General features: G+C 51.7%; 1 protein-coding gene across 3 annotated transcripts; it reads right to left on the reverse strand.

The window, feature by feature from the left end:
- Positions 1-3,294: 3,294 nt before the first annotated feature.
- On the reverse strand, positions 3,295-26,047 carry CPSF7 (cleavage and polyadenylation specific factor 7). 3 transcript variants are annotated; one of them, XM_074998033.1, is made up of 10 exons: positions 26,022-26,047; positions 25,518-25,627; positions 13,156-13,374; positions 12,153-12,256; positions 11,482-11,627; positions 9,160-9,559; positions 8,726-8,844; positions 8,479-8,647; positions 8,140-8,313; positions 3,295-5,218 (listed from the first exon to the last, which is right to left on the reverse strand). In XM_074998033.1, exons 2-9 carry the CDS (start codon positions 25,569-25,571, stop codon positions 8,145-8,147), a joined length of 1,380 nt encoding a protein of 459 aa, XP_074854134.1. In that variant the 5' UTR covers positions 25,572-25,627; positions 26,022-26,047; the 3' UTR covers positions 3,295-5,218; positions 8,140-8,144. The 3 variants fall into 3 exon arrangements, with proteins under 3 accessions (XP_074854134.1, XP_074854133.1, XP_074854135.1); XM_074998032.1 differs by having other exon boundaries at positions 25,972-26,039; XM_074998034.1 differs by having other exon boundaries at positions 3,295-5,274; positions 25,972-26,039.
- Between the last annotated feature and the right edge of the window lie 9 nt (positions 26,048-26,056).

Below are 26,056 nucleotides of genomic sequence, written 5' to 3' on the forward strand. Positions count from 1 at the left end.
TACGCTATTAGCCCCCACTCCACAGCCCCCCCCACTAGCCCCTCCCACTCATCACACCCACTGCTCTACTCTTAGCCCCTCCCACTCTACAACCCCACCCCCACTGGCTCCTCCCACTCTCCAGTTCCACCCACTGCCCTACCCTATCAGCCGCTCCCACTACACAGCCCCACCCCCTCCCACTTCACAGCCCTATCTTGACTCTGCTAGCACTGCATGTCTCCACCCTCGGACAGGAAGGGTACAGCTCAGACACCCCCACAACTGGCCCCAGGCAAATGGGCAGTTGCAGCACAAACTCCATCCACAGCCCTGCCCACACCATGGCTCCACCCCTGCATGGGACTAACAGAGCAGCCTCCACCCTGTAGAGTTAAGTCTGGGCTTCCTCCCTGTAACCTAGGGGATGATACACCTGCTGGGAAAGGCCTTGCCCCCAACTCCCACTCCACAGGAGTAGCAACCTACAGGGGAGACAGGCTGATCATGGCTGCCATTGCGCTGCTTTGCCCAGGAGGTCTGAAAGGGCAGTGGCTTGTGAAACTGGTACCACACAGGGCTTCTTGTTTGATCACTGCCGGCAGGAAGCTTCTTGCAGGAGCCATGAGCCAGCCATAAATCATCACGGGTTTCCAGGGGCTAATTTCACATGTGACCCAAACATCCCTCCACTTGACGATATCTTACCCAGGGTCCCCGCCCTGCACCCCACACTCCAGGGACCACCACAGTGGCAAAGGGACTCTGGTCTTTTCTTTGCATTCAATTTCTGCCTCCAATCCCTAGGGGAAGTGGTGCATCTCACTGAGCTTCCTAATGCAGCTAACTCGTCAATGTGGCTGCAAAATTACAGCTAGGCAGGTCAACTGACCTCTAGGGTAGTCTCTACTTCCCTCCTTGCCTCTTCCTCCCCAAGATCCTGCTGAAGGCCACAGCTGCAGCATGGGGAAGAAAACAGCTCTCAGTAGTCAGCAGTAGAGATAGTGAAGGGCCACCAGATCAAGCCTGACTTGTATGTCATAGGCCACCACTCTAACAGAACATGCTACACTTTCCACCCCCGCACTCCCCAAAATATGGTGCTTAGCTAGCCGAGAACCAGTTCATAGCCGACAACACAGCTCAATCTCTTGTGCCACGCTGCCAGATGCCTTTGCTTGCCCAGAGTCCTCCTACAGGGAACCACCAGACATTCACTGTGGAAAGGGCCAAAAAAGTCCCACTTAGCGCATTAGGATTGGTCCCTACAGAACGTCTTCCAGGAATTTGTCCCTAGCCTAGTTTTTAGGCGTCTTCAGTGTGGGGGTTTCCCCCAACTCCCCTTGGGAGGTGTTCTGCAGATCTCACCTCTGTGTGATCCTCTCCATAGGGAAGGCTGGAACTAGCCTTCTGCCATAACTTACGTGAGAGCTCCACGAACACTCATCCAATGCACCTCATGCTAGCTGCTTTTTGCCAGAGAGCTGCCTCCAGGATGCATCAGAAGATCTTGAGGGAGGAGAGTCTTGAGTCTTGAAAGGCAGTTTAGGTTACCTGAGGTTCTGCATGGCCCTTCTAAACTTGATGAGGTCTCTTACACCCATTGCAATAGCAGGGTTACAGCCCTAACCAAGAACCCTGAGCAGTAGTCAGCAAAGGCAGGACTGAATAAAACCTGCTGAGGCAGAAATGTAGGAATCTCTATCTCTAAGCAGCTCGAATGGTGCAGGTTGCACCTGTGAACTCCACAGCAGTCACAACCTGCAGGGGTGGGGGTGAGGGGAGGAATTCTGCTCCCATCTACAGCAAAGCCACCTACAGAAAGCTCTACATATTATAAAAAGCAGCTGCCAAAACCCTTCTTTGACTTCCCAACCAAAAAGCCCAAGGACGACTGTAAATGGATTATTCATTTGCCAGAGGGCAGCTGCAATCGCTAAGCATGTGATAATCAGGAAACATGGAAATATGTTAATCAAACCTTTTAAACCTGCTCTTAGAACACTCCTTCAAAACAACAGAAGCCAGCTGTTCTGGAAATTCTATATAGTCACCATCACAATGTCCCCAAACCACCATCTACAACTATCCACCATCACCAGGCCTACAAGAGCCACTGCACTACAATCCCTATGTGGGCAACATAAGACAAAACTCTCACATTACCCTACCTATGATCTATTCAGTATCCTGTCTTCTCTGTCTTCATCCACCAACAAGGGCTCTGTCCATCACCGTCCTAAAGAGCTCCAAGAACCCTCATTAGTGCAGATCCAAGACATGGCCAACTTTCCCTATATTCATGACGACTGTGCAGGCCACAATCGCTTGATGCAGGGGGCTAGTGCATCAACAGATCTCAGTATTATTGTAAGGTGAGCACTCAACAGGGAAGGCACCTGACTGAGGGAGCGGAGCCAAGGGAGGGGAAAGGGGCAGTTCCGGCTGACATAGTCACTTCTGTGATTATTTCCACAACTGGGCATTTAGGGTTTCTTCCTGAACCTTCGACTTTCCTACTTTTTGACTATTTTATCCCTGACTCAGGCCACTCACCCAACAGCACAACGATGTTGATACCCTCTTGGAGGGCAAGGGCTAGACGTACAGCCTGAACCATGGGCAGATTGCTGGAGAGCAGTCAAACCTCTGCCTCTGTCCCTTGTGAAGTGTAGATCTCAAAGTGTTCCCCAGGCAGCAGTCTGACACCCTGATGGGGGAAGGACTCCTGGCCTGCTGAGGTCAATGGTGCTGCTTAAAGGCATTGAAGAGCCCTGAGTGCTGCCCTGGCTGAGACAGAGATACACAACTCTCAACACTGCTGCTGCTATCCAGAATGCCCTCGAAGGGTCAGAACTCCCTGAAATCTCCCCTGAGGTGGGAGGTAGCCAGGGCGAAGCCATGGCCCAGTGGCTGCTTTCAGTAGGAGCCACTGCTGCAGGACAGGGGGTTGGGCTGGAGGTGTAGCTTCCGGCCTTGGCCTGCGTGTGCGGAGCAGCCTCAGAAGCGCAAACAGTCCTGTGTGGGAGATGGCACAACTGGCCTAGCACGCTAGGCACCGTCCTGTGCGTCTGACCATTGTACATGGGTGCTGGTTCTGAGGGCTCAGCACTTCTGAAAAATCAGACCACAAGCAAGGTCACGAATGCAGGAGTCCACAATCCCAAGTCCTACGTCCCCTTTCACACACTGAAACCGCCATGGCCTCGGAGAGACAATTGTATTCAATGCGGGTTCCGTAAAACAGCTCACACCCCATTTATTATTTAAAACATCGTGTTACAAAAGGAAAATAAAGAAAACATACAATGCAGTATAAAAGATTGACAACGTCATTAAGTTTATTACACAATTTCCAACCTATCAGAAAGAGACAAACAAATCAAATCACCGAGAACTGGGGGAAGGGAACTGGGGCTTTGCTTGTTATTTTTTTTTTTAATCAGCCCCCCGGCCCCATACACTATTCTGAAATGAACTAAAAATTTGTGTCGTTACGTAAAAAACAGAACACTCTCCTGCCAAAGCGTTTTCTGGTATTTTACACTTTTTTGTCACCCACTTTAAGTTTCAGTATTTTGTAATTTTCTTTTTTAAAAAGACACCCAGAGCTGGCCTTCCTCGATCACAGTTCTGACAGAGGTGCCATTTCATGTAGTCAGCCTGCAGGCAGGCTGTGCTCACTGCACTGTGAGTTGCCTTTTTGTCCCCCGCTGCCCTCTCCGCCATGCCCAACTGGAGCACTGCTGGGGAGGAGGAAATGGTGCCCAGGTTTTGCCCACACCTTACCAGGAGCTCAAGGGCCACACTGAACTGGCATGAAACGCAGAAGGTGATTGCGGTCCTCAGTCTTATGTAAAAGTGCAGCCTCTGGAGACTACAGGTCCCAGCATGCAACAGGTAATACCTTGAGCGAGGTGGCTAGAGAACTGCATGCTGGGACATGTAGCCTTCACAGGCTGCAGCTCAGCTGGACACAATGGTGCCACACATGCAGGCTGCTCTCTCAGCATTCTGTGCTCAAGGGAACATGGCTCCTTCCACAATCACCAGCGAAGACTCTAGGCTGGAAACGGTGGTTATGGTTCCCCCCAGCACTTCAGGGCCCCAATCAGCTCCATGTTCTGAAACAGGCACCAAGACTCCTTGGCTAGGGTGCAGACCAACTCTCAAGCTGCCCCGAACCCTCTGCTCGCCCTCACAGACCACAGAGGAAAACCGAGCAGCAGTGCTGTCAAAATACCCTCTCCCCGCACGCCCTGCTTGAATGGCGGCTCCCATTCCTAGAGCGTTGGTGAAGAGGCGGGAGCCCCGGCCGAGCTCTCCACTCCCAGAATCAATGCACCTCCCACCACGCAGAAAGGTCAGCGGTGGCTGGGTTCAGCCAGCCAGCCCCGCCCCCCTGCACCCACCAACATCGCAACAATCGAAGCGCCGTCCGTGCCGCTTCCTCTAAAACAAGGAAGGCAGGCTCGCCGGGAGGAGGCTGGGGCTTGCAGTCGGGAAAACATGAACTGGAAGGGTCATGACATGCGATCAGCACGGAGAGCCGGCGGCACTGGCTCCAGGCAAGAGGGGCACCTCAATTCCTACAGGAGCCGGGGCAGAATAAAGAGGTCCCAGAGGCACCTACAGAACTGGAGCAGAAAAGGAGGGGGGGTGGGGCACAGCAGCCAGCCTGCCCCCAGGAGGCAGGGGGAAGAGGAAACGTTGCTAGCTAAGCTGAGTACAACAAGCCAGGCCTACCTCTGGCTCGGAGAAGGGATCACGCTCCTCAGGAGAGCTCCCCCATTCAGGAGGAGAAGACAGTGTACAGCTCAAAAGGACATGAATAGTGGCCCCTGTGAGCCAAGCAGGCCAGGCACCAGACACCACGGGGGGGGGTATCTGCACCCCTGCCTCCAACCCTCCCCAGCAGACGCGAGCGCGAGAGATTCCCATCCAGCTGTCCCCAGGAGCGGAAGGAGCTCACAAGCTTCCATGGAAAAGCACCATTTCTCTTTGGGTCCGAGTAGCAGTGGATTGCAGCACTCCCTGCTCGCAGCGGCCCCGAAGCTGTCCCTCCCTAACGCCACCTCTTCCAGCCTTCCCCAGGAGGCGGCAGCAGCAGCAGCAGCAGCGAGGGTCTCGAGGCCACTGCGTGCCAGCTGGAGTCCTGCGATGAGACTTTCCCTGGGTGCCTGGAAGAAGCTGGGGGCAGTGGGGAGGAGAGGGCTGGCGCGGCCTCCGACCTTCAGTCCTGATCGAGGTGAGGAGATACAAGTCCATTAAAAACATTTACTGCCAACCAAACTCCTGGAAGGGACAGAACAAGACAAGAGGTCACAGGCTCCCTGCTGCACTGGCTGGGCACTGAGCCCTTGCTGATCCAACGGCTCAGCAAGGAGCCACCCGGGGCCCAGTCAGCTTCCCCCGCTGGAGGCAAAGCCCCCGTGGACATGCCTTTTAACAGCCATCTTCCTGTGAGTTTGGTGCTGACAGGGTTCAGCTGCAGGCTCCACAGCTTGCAGAGGGCAGTCCTCCATCCCCAGGACAGCTCTCCCCGATGACATCCCTTGGCCCGGGGGCCAGACAGCTGCCTCTCGGGGTGAGACAGGCAGTCCATCTCCACAGCCCATTCCAGCCCTGGCTGAGCAGCCGGTCATGCCACCAAGGAGGCCAAGTCACGTCCAACAGGCCAATCATTTGGCTCCTAGTGCACAGAGGCCCAGGTCACAGCCCCCAGGATTGACTGGAACCAGCAGCCTAGAGGGGAGTCACGTCGCCTGGTATATTTAATGACACCTGAAGCACATTCTCAACTGACCCATAATAAACCCTGGCAAGCCGCAGGGACTCTGCTGAGGGGGACCTGCCCCAGGCTGTTCCCCAAGCCAAAGGATGTACTAATGAGATCATTTTACACGGGGGCAGGGGAGAGGAGACAGATATACAAAAGCTAAGTAAGCTGTAAAAGTTCACCACCAGTCAGTGGCAAAGAGACATGGGCCCCATTCCTCCCTCCCCCTTTAACCACCTGAGCATCCCTTCTGCCGCCATCCTGCCCAGCCAACGCACACACTGGGAATTACTTTGGGGTGGGGGAGAATGTCTGAAGGCATAAGGCAATCTTGGGTTTGAGACCCAGGGCCCCTCCATGAGACCCGCGGGCTGATGCGGGTAAGAGAGTCACGGCAGCTGACCCAGTCACAGCAGGGGCCTGCCCCAGGTGCACGGTCAGAGGTGATGGCACTGCAGCACTAGGCAGTCTGATTAAGGGGCACCAGCCCAATGCCAAACAAAACCCACGACAAAGCACAAAGGCAGCAGAGCACGGGCCTGGCAGCAGACTGAGGGCCCCACTGTCCTATCAGATCACAGAACTGGAAGGGACCTCGAGAAGTCGTCGAGTCCGGTCCTCTGCCCTCACTCAGGACCTATCCCCAACCCTGACAGGTTTTTTTTTTTTTTTTAAATCTAACCTACCTCAGACCCTTGAGGGCTGAACTCACAACCCTGGGTTTACAAGGCCAACGCTCTAACCACTGAGCCGTCCTGCCTCCTCCCTCTCACCCAGAAGCAGCCCAAGTGGAGCACGGCCTCCCGGGGCAGCCTTCCCACCACACAGGCATGGGACCAGAACACCACAGCCTCACTCGGGAGAGACCAAAAAAGCCAGTTCTAACACCGCCCACCTGAGTACACGTGGAGGTGGGTGGGCAGCAGAGACCCTGGCTTTAGCTGAGCTGCCCTAAGCGCAATGGGGAAAGCACGCGTGGAGAGCTGATGCTCTCTGATTTCTGAGTCAGCTTGCTCCCGAGGGACAGCTGCTCTGAGGGGAACAGGGCAGTGCGCAGCTCACCGCCAGGCTTCAGGCAAGACTTTCAAAGGCAAATCTAGTGGGCAATGGTTTGTTGAACCTCTCTAGCCCAGCCTGCTCTCGTTCAGCAACATCCATAATGGGCATGACTGGAGTTAGCCAGATGACCACTTCTCAGGGGTGTGGCCGCTTCCTGTAGTCCCATAAAGTTTGCTTCCAGCTACCAGTCCTGGCTCTCAGTGTTCTGTGCTGTTATTTAGTTGTAATTTACCCCTAAGCGTCTTGAGCCCACTAAGGAGTGGAAGTGTTGGTAACGTGCTAGACAATTATGACCTCCCAGGGTCCGGCAAATTTTTTTGGCCCACACCGGTCCAATCCCAAGGTGCTGGACTAGAGAGGTTCAGCCTGTAGTTTTTTAGCACCAAGCGCTGTACAAAAGGCCCAGCGCAAAGCAGGTGAGGCTGCACGTGGGGGTGACACAGGGGAAAGCGTGCCGTGCCCTCCCTCTCCCACCGCCTGGGAGTGATGTGGGAGGAGCGACAAACCTGTGGACTAAAAGCAGCACACGGCCTGAGACTGGCAGCCCTGAGCCTTCAGCCCTAACTTAAAAGGTTGCTTGGCCCTCTCCAGTACAGCCTCAGAGACCCACTGGGTGAGAAAGGCCCATGAGGGTCGTCTGCTCTCCCCCCGCTGCCAGGCTGCGGAATTTGGTGTGCGTAAGCCGCCCATGACAGCTGGAAGCCGGACGGCCGTCGGAAAGCTCCAGGGCCCTGGCGTGTGTTCCACTGAGCTGCTGTTCCTGAGATTTCATCTAACTCCGCAGTGCTGCAGGTAGGCCCCACCGCCTCTCGTCCTGCCGCCCGCAGCAAGAGAGTCAAACTGGGCTCCCTCGGTTTTAGCGCAGCCCTTCAAGTACCTGAAGAAGCCTAGCGCAGGCTCCCCCCAGCTTAACTGCAGGGGCTGGACCTCCCGATTGACACAAGCAAAGATACAGGAAGGAATTCTCGCCTGGTGCTAGGGAAGACCAGGGCCGCGGTGATGCACAGGAAGGACTAGCAGCACAAAGCTGCTTGCAGTGTGACTGGGAAACGCCAACAAGGCCCTTCCCACAGCTGTCCCCCAGGGGAAGGGTCTCCCTCTTGGGACACACGCCGCAGGCAAGGAAGACAGTGGGCTGCTCAAGACCCGGAGGGTAGCTGCTGGTCATGCCGTTGTGGCTGCTGTTTGAGCCACTTGCTAACAGGCCGGGAAAGGGGCTGTGGAACCTCCTGTCTGCACCTGAAGGAGTTGGCTTCATCCCCCGAGGGGTGGATGCCCAGGGGAGCCAGTGATTGAAGGAGCAGGGCTTTGGGCTGGCTCACCTGTCTCAGTGGTGCCGGTCCCGTTCTCTGTCCCTGTCCCGATGTCGCTCATGCTCCCGGTTCCTTTCCTGGAAATAGTCCTCGTGCCGATCCTCGTTATGGAGCGCGTCCCGGTGCCTCCTGCTGCTCTCGCGGGACCGACTGGGGGACCTCTCCCGAGACCGGTGCCTTTTCCTGGAAGACAAGACCAGGTGCTGAATCGCTCCCTGGCTGTGCTCCCCGCCAGAGCTGCAAAGGGACTGCTGCTCCCAGTGAGGGCACTGAGCAGAGCCCCTGTTCCCTGGCTCCTGGTGAGAGCTGGACATCCCCCGCTCCCTGCTCCAGCGGGAAGGGCCCTACCTGGAGGAGCTGCTGCTAGTGCCCACACTGTAGGACTTGGTCTCAATCCCATGAAGACAATCCTTGAGGGAAGAGATGAGGACGCGGCACCGCTCGTCGTTGGCGACGCGGGACTGTTTGATAATGGTGATGGCTGTGAGCAGGGTCTCAATGGCGTCACTGTAATTCCCTGCAGGAGACCAGGAGAGGGGTGAGGAGCAGGGCCAGGGAGGGACCAGAAGGCGTCGGGGCAGGGAGCCGCTGTTACCTGCGCTGGCTCCAGACACCGCTTTGGAAATGGCACTGCTGGAAATCGCCCGGTTCCTGTTCATGATCTCCTCGAACTCAGCTTCACTCACTGGGGGCGGCAGCGGGCCCAGCTCTCGACTGCACAGAACAGAGCACGCACCTTGTCAGCCGCGCTGCGCCAGGCCGGGCCAGGGAGAGAGCGAGCACTGCCCCCCCGTGACTGACCAGGAAGGTACTAAGGGTTTATGTCCAGCTAGCAGGGCCCCTCGGCAAGGCTCCCTCAGGGCACTGACCAACAGACATCCCAGGTCCATGGCACCCACCAATGCATATCCAGGCCCACTGCCCCCAGCAGGGCCCCCCAAAGAAATGCCTTTCGCCCTTGCAGCACCCAGTAGGCTCAGATCCAGCTGATGCCCGGTTATGACTGTCTCCTGCCCACCCTGTGCTCACCTGCTATGGTTATATGCTGCCGAGGCCTTGTAGGAGTCCGGTGGCGGGCCCAGTGCTGCGTTTGGCGGGGGGAAGAAGGCAGGGTTGAGGTGCAGGGCAGGCGGGACTGCCCCTGGTGGCGGCACAGCCAGGTGCGGGGGCAGTCGAGGCGGAGGGGGCATTAGATGCTGGTAATGGATTCCTGGAGGGGGAGGGGGCACTCCAAAGCTGGAGGAGAGAGGTGGTGGAGGCGGCATCGGGGGAGGGGGCAGGGACATGAGGGGCACAGCGGGGGGGCGGTTGAAGAAAGACAGCACAGAAGGGGGCTTCTCGGCACGCGAGGACACAGCGTTCTCCGTCGGCGTGGCTCGGCCGTCCATCGAATCTGCAGAGTCCCGGGAGTGAGCCCTCGGCGGCACCCCTGGGAGCCGGAAGAGAAGAGGAGCAGCCTGTGAGCACAGGAGCAACTGCACCCCCAGGAAAGCCACCGGAAGGGGACTAACTGCGGCAGCCCCGAGAGCCCCATGCGTGTGCGCGTGCCGGCAGGGCGTGGCACGACCAAGCCACTAAGGAAAGGACACGTGAGCCTTTCGACCTCGCCTCAGCCACTGCCGCCCCACCCTGAGATCAGGGGACCCACCCCCTCAGCCACACGCCTGATTTCAGCAGAGCCTGAGGTGCCAAGAGAAAGATCCAGCCAGCCAACCGTAGCCTCCACTTCCACCGGCCTCAGCCAGGGCGTGACTACTCTCCACCAAGCTATGAGGAAAGCTTCCAAGGCGGCACCCTGCGGCAAGCACAGGAGATGGAAGTTGCAAAGCAAACTGACTGCCCAGGCAGAAGCCAAAAGCAGCCACAAATGGCAAGAGGTCGCAGCTGAGAGGTCCCCGGGCACTGCGTGAGTCAGAGCTTGGTTAACATAACTGGTTTGGACCTGCACAGTGGCAGAGACTTAAATCCTGCCAGTACGTCAAGTGACCCTGACCCAGAGCCTGCAAGGCCCTAGGGGAAGGGATCTGGAAAGAGCTGATGAGATTATCAGGTGATCAGACTTGAGGGACACAGTTTGGATCCAAAACTCTCACAGCTACCAAGTACTGGGGGGCAAGTAACCAGATGCTGACCAAGAGGGAATCCGAGGGGGTTAGATCTACAGTAGACATGCAGATATTGCTCATCTGCAGCCACGAGGACAGACAGGACCTGAGGCTGTGTCTGAAGAGTTCTGGGAACAAGCCAAGCAGATTGCTACCACAAAGAAGCTTTCTTTTCTCTAGCCCCTTTCAGCCCAGAATCTAAAGGCTGGAGACTCATGGAGGCCTGCCCTGCCCTGGTGAACAGTCCTGTAACGGCCACCAGTACAATGCCTCTGGTGTAGCGGTAAACTGTTACGAGCTGTCCTGGTTTCATCCAGGTAGAAGCTCCAGGAACACCGGATGTGTGTCAGCTCTTTTAGGGTGGGCAAAGCAACACCTGTGGCTACAGCCAGGGCACTTCTCCAGTGCGGACAAAGCCAACAGCCTCACAACAACCCTGCAAGGTAAGGGACAGAAGAGGGAACCCCCTTGCCCATCACTGAAATGCAGCCACCTCTAAGACAGAAGGTGGCGGCGGTATGACAGAACACTGCACCTCTTTGTGACAACCCACGGTGGGCAATGGAGAATGTGGTGTGACACTGCAGCTGCCTGGGCTGGGGGAGGTCTACAGGACGGCCACCCAGGTGGAGTTTGTCCGCAGCACTAGGGGGAAGGGCAGTAAATCTCCTCCTACGAAACATGCCATCGAATCAGCAATGACCACAGGTGGTCACAGTTTTGTCTCCCTGGAAAGATGGCACCTCCAGCTGCATAGCGCCCTCTAGCTGGGATGGGGCTGGAGCAGGCCATCAGACAGAGGAAAAAGGCCATTGTACAAGGCTCATGGTGAGGCCCCAGCTGGAGTACTGTGTCCAGTATTGGGCACCTTACCTCCGCAGGGATGTACAAATTCTGGAGAAGGTCCAGAGAAGAGCTACTAATAGATATGGAGGGTCTTAGCTATAGGCTGAAGAGCTTAAGCCCATTCAGTTTGGAGAGGAGGAGGAGGAGGAGGCTACGAGGGATCTTCGCAGTCTATGAGCACCTAAAATGGGATCATAAAGACTCAGGTCAGGATCTAGTCAGACTCGGCATCAACAGGAAAAACACGCAGAGACTGCTGGGAAATCAGCCCCCACCCCAGGGTTGTGGTTGGGTCACTCTGCTAAACTTCTGCTCCGGATCTCCAGGGCCCAAACGGAGTCTCCCCTTTCTCATGCCCACAGGGCCCTCCCCGCCCTGGCAGTGGGCCTGCCCCACTTACGTTTCCGGGCCTGCGCCTCAAACTGCGACAGATTCTGCCGGGTGGCCAGTCTCACCTCCACTTTGTCCCCATTGAGGATCTTGCCAGGGAGCAGATCCAGGAGCTTGTGGACGGAGTTCTCAGAGGCAACTACCACCTCTGCATACCTGGGGGGAGCCAGAGATGAGCAGTGATGGCAGGCCAATGCGCTGTCACAGAGAGGGACTGTGCCTGTCCTCCTCCCCCAACCACCATCTGTGGGGCCCACCCCACAAGCAGCCATGGGAACCTCTCTCCAAGGCCCAGGCAGCAGTAACATTCACGTCTCGCTACGAACGTCTGTCTGCAGCTCAACCCAGCCCACCACTGCAGAGTCATGGACATTCCCACGTGCCTCCCATCAGCCCCCACACCCGACTTGGAGCTACCTCCTGTCTCTGGGCTTTGACACACTAGCACCATCTATACAAACATGCTGTGAGCTCCCCACTCCCCCAGCTCCACAAAGGCTCCTGACACCCTGCCCACAGGGTACAGGCAGGATCATGGTGACAAACCCATGAGAAAAGGTGCAGGGTCTCTCCCAACAGCGTTCACCCTTTGGACTGGCCTGTTGTCGGAAGACCCAGGGAATTCTCACACTGCAGAAGGGCTCATTGCCAGAAGGTCCTTGGTCCCCTCAGAGTTCTCACCCTTTGGATTGGCCATTGGCTCGGTTCTCCGCAAACTTCAGCTCCACCACATCACTGACCCCAACTGAACGGATAATCTGGATCAGCTGCTGGTCAGTCGTCCACTGAACGAAAACAAGTGGAAGAGGACAGCTGAGCCAAGATCGCTGGTCTGCATATTCCTGTTCCAGGACTAGCATCATCAACTGTGCCCCTCCACCAAGGCCCACTCTGCTCAATCTCCCCATAGGATCTGTTACATAGGCTCCCAATTCTGAGGTCACAAATGCCCTCAGCAGAAAAGGGATACAGCCCAGCCTAGTAACCCTCTGTTTGGGAGACACCAATCTCCAGGAAGACGACCTTATGTTCTGGGGAAAGGCACCATGAAGAGCTGTGGGGACTGAAGGGCTCTGTCTACTGGCAGTTTGAGCAGCAGGGTGAGGTTCTCTGCGTACTACTCCAACCTACGCTCTCGGAGCAAGAAGGATCCCTGGGGCTGTTGGGCCAGAGTTCAAGCTCTAGGCTCACTCAGGGATTACCAACAAAGGAGACAATTAGTCCCACCCTGTGTCAGTGACATATGCAATGGGGACACCTGTTCTTCAAAGAGTCAGTACCTCAGATAAGCCAGCCCACAGCCACAAGGCCACAGGCTGGCCCAAAGCCACCACTCTCCCCTGTACGTGCTCTGACGTGTCAAAGCCTCCATGCGGACCATTCCAGGAGATCATGTCTGACCACAGACAGTCAAGGACTCTGTTCTACCACCCCTCACTCACTGTCTGACAGCACAACATGTACAATCCCAGGATGGGACACTGGGTCAGTCCTGACACAAGGGGAAGAGAGCTCCGTACCTCACACCGCTTTCTGCAGAACGTGGCTTTCCCCAGCCATGTACAGACAAGCTCGCTTGATTTCACTTCACTTGATAGCTGCAACTGCAGCCAGGCAGACATCTGCCCCCTCAAGTGTCACATTAAGCCATGCGCATCCAGCAGGCATCAGTGACCCCACTCACCCAGGAAAAGCTGCCCACATACACCGCAGCCCGTTTGTTGCGCAGCCCGCTGTAGGTGTACAGGATGGCAGGTGACTTGCTGTTTGGCTTGGAGGACTGCTCCTGGCGGATCTCAGCCGGTGCCTCTGAGCTGCTGGTGCGGCTTTCAGTTGGCTGCGAGCTTGCTGCTAGCACATCGTCATACAGATCCATCTGGTCAGCATTACTGAATTCGGAGTCCTAGGGCACGCAAGAGGTCAGTGAGCATTTCTGTGACGTGCCCACAGAGCCAGATTACCTGCTCGGCAACAATCAAACACAAGCCACTTGTGTCAAGGGAGAGACTCCAGCTGGCAGAAGGTTTGCCCTGCCCACTGCTGCTGATCTGCCAGCAAGCAGAACTCGTGCCCCAAGAGATTAAACACCAAGCACAGAACAAGCCCCAGGAGGAATTGTTGCCTCCTGCCCATGCTGAATTTCTCTAGATCAAAACCAGAACAGCAGCCCTGTAGCACTCTGAAGACTAACAGAAGAAATTCTTAGCTGATGAGCGTTCATGGGACAGGCTTCTTTTTTGGTTCTGGAATTCCACATCTGAAGAAGTGGGTCTGTCCCACGAAAGCTCATCACGTAATAAATTATTTTGTCAGTCTTTAAAGCGCTACAGGTCTGCTGGTTTGTTTTGTGAAGATACAGACTAACTTGGCTGCTCTAGATCAGTTTTTCTTAAACTTTTTGAGACTGCAGAACACCTATGAAAATTTTCTTAAAACAAAAACAAAAACAAACAAACAAAAAAAACCCCAGACAGTAACAGATACGTATACTCTGTCATCCGGAAACGTTGGGGAATGGGGGATTCCAGTTAATCAAACTTTCTGGTTAACAGAGAGGTATACTGTGGGTCAGAAATTTTCACACATTACACACAGTTGGCAATTTGAACATGTACACGTAACGTTATTCTGCTTTCACAGGTGTAGCATCAAAGGCCAGTCCCAGATGTACAAAGATTCCTTTCATCTTCCTACTCTCACTTCTATATGAACTATACAAGACATTATCTCTTGCTGCTAATTAACCTTTATACACTAACCACTACAACCGGAAATGTGTTCTGGATAATTTTTGTATTTTTTCTGGTTAGTTTTAAGATAAAAAGTACAGTGAAACCCTGACTTACATGCTTTCCACTTATGAGTTTCTTGCAATAATGCCGGGGGAGCTGGAAACGAGGGGGCAGCTTGGCTCCTGGCTCCCCTCTGCTTGGGGAGCCTGGAAAGTGACCAGCGCTGCTGTGCTTGGCTCTGGGCTCTCCACTGCTCACAGGAGCCAGGCACAGCCAGGACCAGGGGACCCAAAGATGGCAGGGCCCCTCCCCCACCCGGTCCCGAATTACACACAATTTGACTTACGCATGGTTTCCCAGGAACGCAACCCACATGTAAGTCAGGGGTCTATTCTAGCACCAGTCATGAAATTTTCCAATGAACCGAGAATTGAGGTTAGTAAAGATCCGGATAACAAACAGTATATTGTCCAGCAAAAGCAAAATGGAGTAATTTAATCATGTATCACAGCAATAAAACAACATTGTATCTGGTTCTAATAACAGAAAATCCAGACCAACAGTGTATGATATCAAAAAAGCATCAGACACTCATGGCACACCTGCGAGATGTTCACAGAGCACCAGTGTGCTTCGGAAAGCAAGTTAAGAAACACTGCTCCAGAACACGCACTTGTCTACACCACTGCGCAAGATCGACCTGCTCAGGGTCCATCTCCCAGAGCTCAGTTTCGCACGTCTAGTCTGGACGCATGAAATGGAGCTCTCAGGGGTTGCACTCGATCCCTGTACTCCTCGCGAGACACAAGGAGTAAGGGAGGTCGGCTCCCATCGACCTTCTCCCGTACAGACAAGCAAATTAGTTGAGCGCAGATATATTGATTTCAGCTACGCAACTGGTGGAGCTAGAACTGTGCATCTGCAGTCGACCTTCTTACTCTAGGGCTGCTTCTACACATGCCACCTCTCACCGGAGGGGGCATAATAATAAAGCTATCTGAAGCTGGCTATAGAGGTGCTAACATGCATATTCAGTGCCTCATTAGCATAAGAGCAGCCATGCAAATTTTGAAGTGCAGACTTTGAATCACAGATTTACAGTGTAGATGGGAGCAGCTTCAAAATAAGCGCCCCACTTTGACATTCCCTTACTCCGATCTAGTTCTGTGGGAGTAAGGGAAAGATGAGTCACTGGCATTTACTTTCTCTGGGGGGGAGGCAGTGGAGGACATCCGTTGTTTTCAAGGTACACTAAATCGCGATCTGCTGAATCGAGGGTTTTCCGCACAGTAAATGCTATGGGCCTTTCAGAACTCTTACAAAGCTATTTGCTTTATTGACACCCCACAGCAGCAAGTGCCACAGGTTAATGATGCAGCTGCGGCCGTCATTTCGTATGCTTGATGTTAATTATCATAATTAATTAAGCGCACTTTTGTTCTTGTACTGTAACAACAGAAGCGTGAGTGTAAATCCAGCACAGGCCAGAGGCATGTGGTCAGGACCATTCCTTTGAAAAAAGAGCCATTCTGAAGTGATTACACATCTCTAAGGGCCTTCTCCTGCTCCCAACGAAATCAAGGCGCAAACAGCCAATGAGTGCAGTGGGGCAGGGTCTGACCTGATGCACCGTTTCTAGCCTCTGATTCCTGGAAGTGTAGGAGAGCCCGGGCCCAAGTCCAGGACACGGTATAGTTGCCCTCTTGAGATCACTTCCCTTCTTACGATCCCATGGGGTAACTGGGGACAGGTGCAGGAGTATTCTCTGAACTTCGTTTTCTCCTGTCTGCACCACTCCATTTCTCTAGGGAGCAGTGAACCCCCTTATGCCTCAGGACACTTACTCCAAATTCCTAGGAAAGTCCCCACAGTGGGACCTTTCTGGAGACTTGGTCTAAAAGCGCCCTCTTGCTATCTCCTTCCATTCATCCTAGCTAGACCTTCTACCAACACTAAGTCATTTTCAGATCACGGCTCCTTGCAAGCAGTTCTATCCCTGCTTATTCATCACTTGGCCAAGCTGCAGGCGATATGTAACCTTTCTACTCCAATCAAGCTTGCCAATTTCCAGGTGCTTCTCCTTCCCTTTTCAGACCCTTCCACCCTGCAATATAGTGCAGGCTTTTTGATAATGAAGTGCCCTGAACTGATCACTGTAGTTGGCATCCCACTATCAGAGCTGTAAAAAGATGACCCCCTGCTTGTTGATGGGTTGTTTCTGTATCGGTAGTGCTGCAACCACTGGTGGCATACCGTACCCATCCCTAGTGCCCACAGCTCAAGAAGGATGAGGTTACATTGGAAAGACATCAAAGAACCAACACCAGAATCATTAAAGGCTTAGACACCTGCCTCACAGGGACGTGCGCAAGGAGTTCAATCTGTTTACCTTAACAAAGAGCCAGGTAAGGGGTGATTTGATCCCAACCATAGGTATGGGTTGAAACTCTCTAATCCAGAACTCTCTCCTAGGGCGAACTCTGCAATCAGGCATGATTTTAGTTAGCTGGATGACTACTTCTCAGGGGTGTGACCAAGTTTTCTGTGGCCCCATAAAGTTTGTTTCCAGCCACCAGTCCTGGCTCTCAGAGTTCTCTGCTGTTATTTAGCTGTAATTTACTCCAAATGTCTTCTAAGAGCCCAGAAAGCAATGGAAATGTTGGCAACGTGTTAGACAATAACAAGAAGTCCTGTGGCACCTTATAGACTAACAGGTATTTTGGAGCATAAGGTTTCGTGGGCAAAGACCCACTTCAAAGTGGGTCTTTGCCCATGAAAGCTTATGCTCCAAAATATCTGTTAGTCTATAAGGTGCCACAGGACTTCTTGTTGTTTTTGAAGATACAGACTAACATGGCTACCTCTCTGATAAGTGTTGGACAATACTGACCTCCCAAGGTCCGCAACTTCTCTTGTCCAGCACCTGTCAGGTCCCAAGAGTGCCAGACGAGAGAGGTTCAACCTGTAGCTGCATCAGAAATGACAAATGGCAAGGAATCAAGATTAAGCCCTAGAAAGGCTTTGAATGTGGTGCACTGTCTGGATCATCAGTACGCCCACAATTAAACAGGTAACAATGGGATGCACAATAAGAACGCTGAACCCCTGCTGCAGCAAGCTGCTTTGGCAACCTCTGCCTTCGAGAAGAGCATCAACATGGGCAACAAACATTTAATACTGGTCTCTTCAGTCCAGCTGAGAAAGGGAGACACAACCCACGGGCTGGAAGCTCAATGTAGCTAAATTCAGACAGGAAACAAGCCGCAGGTATTTTAACAGCATAATTAACCACCAGAACAATTCACCAAGGATGGTGGTGGATTCTACACCACTGGCAATTTTCAAATCGACTGTATGCTTGCCTACAGGATCAGCTCCAGGAATTATTCTGGGGAAGTTCTTTGGCTTGTGTTGTACACCAGGTCAGGCTAAGTCATCCCAATGGTCCCTTTTGGCCTTTGAATCTCTGAATCAACATCCAGAACCTGACATGTGCTAACACTTCTCAGTTGCAGAATCCCCCCCAGAGCGTGCTTTCTCCCCAGCTGAGACTGAAACCCCAGTGCTGTGCATTTACCTGTCCCAGCTGCCTTTACAGGGCCTGTCTCTCTCCACTCTAGTCATACCACCTGCCCTCCAGCCATTCAAAGCATACCTTGTAAAGCAGGGGTTGAAGTGCCTTTGTTTTTTGGCTTCCTGCCCTTGGGATTGCAGGAGTACTGAAGCCAGCATCCTAAAGCAGAGCCTGCCTTATGAAGCCACTTTCTTCCTTTCTGTAGCTTTCATTCACACAGCAGGAGGTATTCATAAACACACATGGTGTTAACAGCAAGAAGCCCCGTGGCACCTTATAGACTAATGGATTTATCAGAGCACACGCTTTCGCGGGCAAAGACCCACTTCACCAGATGCTTCTGACAAAGTGGGTCTTCGTCCACCAAAGCTTATGCTCCAGAAAATCCATTAGTCTATAAGGTGCCACAGGACTTCTCATTGTTTTTGTGGATACAGACGAACAAAGCTACCCCTCTGATACGTACATGGTGTTAAGTGCCTAACATCTGCAATCAGTGGAAATTAGACATCTGCCTTTGAAAACCTCCCTCATGGAGTTTCTTCTTCCGTTTCTGCCTACAAATGAATTGTTCTTTTCTAACCCCACTCCTTGCCTGGTAAATTTAATTTAACCCAGCTACTGTGTAACACCCAACCCCAATTAATGCTATCCTAAGGTGGCCTGATTGTGCTCCCAACATGGGGGGTGGGGGGGGAGGGAGGAGGAGAAGAGAGCCAGACCAACCTTAAAAGCAAATAAAAAGCAATCAGGAAACCCTGACCTTGCACACCAAAGAGTAGGGGCTCCGGGAAGAAAAAAACCACCTTTGCAAATCAAACACCCTAAAGTCATTTCTGTACCACAGCTCACAGCCCTGCAGGTTGGAGGCTGGTTCTCCCATGCAGCATATGGCAGGAAATGCTCTTCTACGTACCAGTGCAGCAGTCTGTCACTTGTTCTCACAGCCATCAAAGTCCAGTGTCCTGTTACTTGGATCTACACTCGTTGTTTGGAAAGTGTCCAGAGAAGAGCAACTAAAATAACTGAAGGCCTAGAAAATATGACCTAGGTGAGAAGATTAAAAGAATTGGGGTTGTTCAGTTTGGAAAAGAGAAGGCTGAGAGTGGACATGACAGCAGCTTTCAAATACCTAAAAGAGCGTTATGAGGAGGAGAGGGAAAAATGATTTTCCTTAGCCTCTGATAGGACAAGAAGCAATGGGGCTTAAACTGCGGCAAGGGAGGTTTAGATTGGACATCAGGAAAAATTTCCTAACAGTCAGGGTAGTTAATTACTGGAATAAATTGCTTGGGGTGGTCATAATAGCTCCATCACTGGTGGTACTTAAGAAAAGATGAGATAAATATCTAGCAGGGATGACATAGACAGTTCTTGGTCCCACCATGAGAGCTTGCCTTGACCTCTCAAGGTCCCTTCCAGGTCTAGTGTTCTATGATTCTACACTGTTACAGCCAGGTGGGTCCCAGGGTATTGGACAGACAAGACAGGAAAGGTAACCTCTTTGTAAGGACTCTGTCAGTGAAAAGCACAAGTTTTAAGGCTACACAGAACTCTTTTTCTGGGCTTGGAAACTTAACCAGAGTGTCAAAGCTAAATGCAAGTAACAAGCAGTCCTGTAGCACCTTCGACGCTAACAAATTTATTAAGTCCTGAGCTTTTGTGGGTAAAGCCCATGTCAGGACCTAATAAATGTGTTAGTCTCTAAGATGCTACAGGACTGCTTGTTATTTGTGAAGCTACAGAGTAACAGGGCTACCCCTCTGAAGCTAAACACAACACAGAAGATTGCTAAGTATAGAGAGTTTGTCATGTATTTCATGGGACTATTCAATGTGAAGTGGTTAACTCCCTGCCAGTTACAAGCAGGAGAGGAAGGGAGTGGGCCGAAGCAGCTGGGGTTAGGTTAGCTAGCTGAGTTAGCTTGCTGTAATAAGCCATAAAGTCAGTGTTTCTATTGTGCCAACAATTTGCCGTATCTAATGACGTTCTGAATTTATGCTTCCAGGCTCACGTTCAGGTGTAGTGCAGTATCCTTGGAGGATGAGAGCCGACAGGTCAGATATAGAGTGTGTGTTTGGATCATCACAGAAGTCCTTGCACAGGACTTTTTTTTTTTTTTTTTTAAATCAGCACCACTGACTTTCACCAGCAACTGAAGAGCTAAGCCAGTTAATTGGGAAGTTTCTTAGACAAAAAAATTAACAGCCTAAACCTGCCTTCAGATTCTTGTTCTATGCTCTAATTATGCCACATTTATGCCATATATATTCCCCAGTGCTATATTTAACCTGGAGTGTATGCAGAGCTTCACTTAACGTGTACTTCTCAGACTTATGACTTGCCTAATGTACTAAAAGTATTACTCAGCAGCAGTTTATAGCACCCTGTTTATATTACAGTAACCCCTAGTAGTTCCTGTCCTGGACCAAGACCCATTGTGCAAGGCACTGTGCAAACACAGCACAGAAAGTCCCTGCCCCAAAGAGCTGACAGCTAAAGCAATTAGTTGAGGCAAATATGGACAATTTCTTGGACTAGCCTCCTGTTAGGTTTATGTATTATTGTGGGCCAGTACTGTATGTATTTGCAGGGGGTGAGAGATATGATGTGACAGATGAGAGACCTAGGAGTTGAAAACTTGCCAGGCATACATTAACTTTGGGGCCAAACACCGTGAAGTAAATTTCCTGGGGAACACCTAGGAAGAGCTTAATGCAAATTACTCACCTCCAGTTACACAAAATCCCAACCTTTTAAAGATCCCCCTTGGGCGGGGAAGCCTGCTCATTACCTGCTATGGCAGGCCAAGATCAAAGGGGAGAGCTGTACAAAGAAGCAGCTGATCTGCTGGTGGGGGGAGGGAAGATCGAGGACAGATGAGCTTATGGTGGGGAAGGTGATGTGAGTTTTGAAGGACTAAAATCTGTCAAAGCCCTGGGCAGGAGTTGGGGGTGCTAAACCAATCAGCTTTTGTGCAGTCACCCGAGATTTTCTTATTGTTTTAATAGGTTTTCTCTGTACTATTTTTAAGGCTGCATGAGCTTGCTTAGCAGGAGTTGCACAGTAACTTAGAACTACTGGCCATAGGCTGGCCACAGCTCTTTGGAGAGACAGCAGAGGCCAGGGACAGCTCTTTTTAGGCAGGCTGGCTTGTTGGGGTTATCATAGTGCTAGGCTGGGCAATCTGAAACTGCGTGCCCCAATAAAGGGGCAACACCGATGCAGTTCCCCTGCACCTGTGACATGAATCTCTAAGGTGTCCAACTGTGAGTCATACTACAAGAGAAAGTGCCACAATTGCAAGATGCAGCAGTGTACAGCGGGGAAATGCCAGTTAAGGCAGTACAGACAAGCTAAGCCAGGCCACACCTACCCTCCCCCATCCCCATAACTGCCTCTCACACTCATTCAGTCTGTCCTCCTAACACCATACTTCAGCCAGCACCGGCTGCCTCTTTGCAGCAGACATTTTAGGATGAAAAGACAAAAAACCGGACGCAGCTGCATCACACCGTCAGACCTTTCAAGCTATGCGGGGGTTAAGGCAAGGACGACACAGTGGCCCCAAGTGCTTGAGATTTTCAAAGCATTCCAGTGCCTAATAAATTATTCATCACGGCTATTCCGGCAGTGCCCAGGACCAACCAAGAGCGAGGCCGCACACTTCAGTGAATGGTCCCTGCCTTGCACACCATGCAGCTGAAAATCACCACTTCTTAAACTATGTTTGGTGGAACACTGGTGCTCCGGGAACAACTCACAGGTGTGCCGTGAGCATCTGACACTTCTTTGATATCAGACTCTGATATATCTGACTTTGATATCAGATATAGATGAGCTATACTTTCTGTTGTTAACATCAGATACAATGTTACTTCTTCATTGTTGAGTGAGGGTTGATCCTGCTTCTGGCAGGGGGCTGGACTAGATGACCTCTAAAAGTCCCTTCCAGCGCTAGGATTCTATGATTCTTTGCTAGGACACCAGACGAAATTACTTCATATTGTATATGTTGCTGTTTAGGGTTTTTGTTTTTTTTTTGGTCTGTTACCATTTTATTTTTTGAAGAAAATTTTCCTATGTGTTCTGCATAAAAAATATTCTTGTTTGGTGTTCTGTGGTCTCAAAAAGTACAAGAAACACTGAGCTAAAGAGACAAGACAGATACAGAGTAAGGGAAAGGGATAGAACATGCCAGCAGAGTGACGTGTGACGTCAGCAAATGTCATGTTAACGCTGCAATTTGGTGGGGGAGAAGGTGGGTTTATTTAGGAGGTGATATCAACTAAATGGAAAGAACTGGGAAAGAGGTGAGGGGAGCAGGGGCAACGAGGGATGGGACAGGTGAGGACTGAGTGAAGCAGAGGTAAGCGGGGGAGGGTTGGAGCAAACAATCTGCACAGGGCAGAGACAGTCCAGTCAAAATATAGAAAGTTGGTTGTCCAAATGCCCAGCTATATATGTGTACACACACACACAATTCTAATTTTTGCTCCAAAATCTGATGAAGTGGGTCTTACTCATGAAAGGTCATTACCTAAAATTGTTAGTCTTTAACATGCTACAGGACTGCTCGTTTTTTTTGTTTTTGTTTTGTCACAGAACTGAGAGCCATCCTGCAGCAGAATGTTGCTGGTACCCAGGGGCAGAAGGGGCGTGGCCTTGTGCAGAAGGGGCGTGGCTGGAAGCTAGCCTCTCCCACAAGCCCTTTAGCACCACCTGGAGCTCCAGTGGCTGCAGCAGCTGGGAGTCCCCAACCTTTTTGAATCACCGGGTCCTGCGGCAGCTGCTGTCCCCTTCCCTACCCCATCAGAGACAAGGTGGATGAGGTAATGTCTTCTACCGGACCAAGTTCTGGAGGCTAATGCTTGTCTCTTTCACCAACGGAAGTTTGTCCAATAAAAGACATTACCACACCCGCCCTGCCTCTTTTCATACCTGTAGAGCAACACAGCTACAAGCCCACAAACTACCCAGAATCATGCCATAGCCTCTCTCTCAGTACTGCTGCTTTCCAGGTTTCCTCCTCTCATTGAAAATGAAATTCTATGGCCTTAGTTACGCTGGAGGTTAGAATAGTTCAGGACTAAGAGTCACGTAGCCAGAGTGCAAAGAGCCATGTGGGTAGAGTGAAAAACGCCACATATTACATATTTATTTTTATTTATCTATCCTTCCATCTAGATATAGGCCTACATTGATATATTAATACATTAAAAATACATACCTAATATGCGCTCAATGCCCTCCCCCTCCCCTAGAGCCAGGCACCCCCAGCCCTCCCCCACTCTAACTCAATGCCCCCCTCACTCCCCCAGAGCCAAGAACTCTCCAGTTCCCCACTCAAACTCGATGCTGCCACGCACTTCTCCCACCAAGCAGTGGGGTGCCATGCACAGAGCAGTGGACGGTGCTCCCAGTGCGACGCTCTGAGCAGGAACCACATTTAATTGCTCAGAGAGCCCCATGTGGCTCTCCCACAGGTTGGCCACTCTTGGACTAGTTGGACCACGATGATCGCGTCTGGGCTTAAACATTATATCTATTTGTGTGTGGGAAACTGTTCTACCCAGGATTTTTTTTTCCGATCACACTGTTTACTTCCAGAGAACCACTAAAGATGTTAAGAGTGAAAGGCCACGCCCAATACACATTTTTTTCCCTGCATCTAGTAAACATTCTCCCTCCCCCATTTTCAATACAGTGCCGTTTATTACTATCCTTGAGTTGTGCTCTTCCAGACACTGCTGAAGTCACATGAAAATACTCACAGTCGCACAACATATATTTTAAAGTCAAAATATCAGAAAAAAGTGTCAAATGAGAAGGACTTTGATCTTTTTTCTTTACAATTCCACCACGTTTACACTGCTCATATCTCTGCTATTCTCCCCAGGGGTTTACAGAATTCTATTTTAATTAGGAACTGACAAACTGTCCAAGCAATAATTGCCAGGGTCACTCCTTTTCCCTTTTCTGAAGATCAGTAGCAAATTTATTTTTCTCCAATCTTTTTACAGTAATTACCAGTGACGCAATAAATTGATTACACATTTTCCATTACTTTAGAATGCTCTTAATCCTGATTGAGTAAGCTACAGATGTTCTTATTTTTCAAGTTTTCTTATGTTCATTTTTATCAGTAACCAGAAAATTGTCCGAAGTTATTTGATTTTGCTTGTTAGAGATTAACTGCACAGAAAAAGAATTATACATGTTTCTGTGGCATATTGTTTCAATGGCCACATCCCAGAACACAATTCTGGCCTGTCCTGCATCCAGTGTGCCTTGGACAATAATACTGTACTCTAGGATGCTTTCAGCAAGTCAGGAAGCCCCAGGAGGATTCCAAACAAGGGAAAACACTTAATACCTTTAAAAAAAACCACACCTATATACACTTATGGTTAACATGCAGAAGATCTCAGCTATTTAGAATTATCCTCATTTAAAACCCCTGCTTCTGATCAAACACTACTATTTCTCCCAGGATTGTAAAAGCCTCTCAACGTTTCCCTTAACAGCCCAGACACGCCTAACGTTCTGTTTAGCACTGTTAACTTTTAACTGAAGTTTAACTTCTGGCATAGTCTCATTTGATAACCTCCCACCTTTCCAGAAAAGGGGTTTATTTGCCTATACATTTCTGTTCAAACCTTCATGAGACCACACTGGCAGTCTCTTGTTCTTTGCATTTTGCTCCGAGAAAGTAATCAAGATTGAGTGCAGTTCTCTGCCTAAGAACGTCTAACCACCTTCTATGATCTCAGACGTAGCACATCCCTAGCATTTTCATCTTCAAGGATCTGTACTTGATTCCATTATACCCATCTGTCCAGATTTCGTAACTCTCCAAAATTTCTTCCCCTTAAATCTAATACATTTGGGCCCCTGAATTAATGCTCCTTACTACACTAAATTCAAACACTTCCCAAGTGCCTCTATTAGTCACATAATCACAATAAAAATCCAGGATACATTTTCACTCTGCAATCATAAGGGGGATTTCTTTGTAATTTAGGCACTTCTCTGATTTCACTCAGTTTCCCAGGTATTCCAGCAGATAAAATTCCTCAAGAGTTCAGCATCCTGAGGTACTGAGTACCATAAATCAGCGTGTGGTCATAGATCTGCAGTCCCAGGGAGATACTTAGTGGCTGCCCCAGGTAATTCTCTTCTGGGTTCGTCTCCTGTCCCTTAATCTCATGTTTTGCAAAAGAGGATGGCTAGGTTCTCAATCTGTTGTATCCACCACTACCCTCTTCTCCAACAGCACAGATCTCCCCGGCTTAATGAATGGTTCAGTTCAACTTCTTTCTTCCTATAACCCACAGATTGAAACCAACCAAGCACGTGCTGCAGATGCAAAAGCTGTCCCCTGCATATTCCAGCCACAGGCCCAGATCATGACTTAAACAACACTCTCCCTCCTCCCAGGCTTCACTTGTTTGGTGGGGATTTTCAGGGCCACCTTTCAGAACCATAATGTTTCTCTGCTGGCACACAAGGCCCGTCATGCCCCTTTGCCACCAGAGGAGTTAAAACCAGCCCCATCTGTGCTCCCTGGTCACCTGCTTCAGCCTCCTCACCACAGAACCTGAATAACCTTCACGAAGGGATTGGCGGGGACCTTGTACAAAGAGCCCCTCCCCCCCACCGCCCCAACTCCCTCAAGCTTCCCAGCAACTCTCTGCAACACCCCCGCTGCCGTGGATGGGGCATTCACTCGCCGCTCACCTGGTTGAACTCTTCGTCGGCGTAAATATCGATCAGATCCACTCCCTCGGACATGTTTCCAGCGGCGGGAGCCAGAGCCCGGGGGCACAGGAGGGAAGGAAGGAGGAGCACTGCGGGAAGAAGCGGCTCAGTAACACGGGCCGGCCATGTGCGCCCGGCCTAGATCTGCCCCCGCCCAGTCCCCCACTCTGCCCCTCACCCCCGCCTGCACCCCCCCATCTTCCCCCTCCCCCCGCCCACCCCTCCATGGTTGCTACCAGCACCCCCCCACCTGCCTCCTTCCCCGCCCCTCCCCCCAACGAGCAGGGGCCGGGCCAGGCCCGGGCCGGCTCCCCGCACAGCACTGCCAGGCCGGGGCGGACGGGGGGACACCTGCCGCCGCCCCGCGCCTTCTCCGAGGGCCCGATCCCCGCTACATCCGCCCCGCGCGCCCCGGCTCCCGGCAGCCCATTACCGCGCGGGGCCCAGCGTCCCGAGCAGGCCCGAAGCGCGCGAACCGCTCACCGCCACAGCCAGCGCCGCCACGCCACGCCCCTTCC

This window comes from Carettochelys insculpta, chromosome 6 (assembly GCF_033958435.1).
Source record: "Carettochelys insculpta isolate YL-2023 chromosome 6, ASM3395843v1, whole genome shotgun sequence".
Lineage (NCBI taxonomy): Eukaryota > Metazoa > Chordata > Testudines > Carettochelyidae > Carettochelys > Carettochelys insculpta.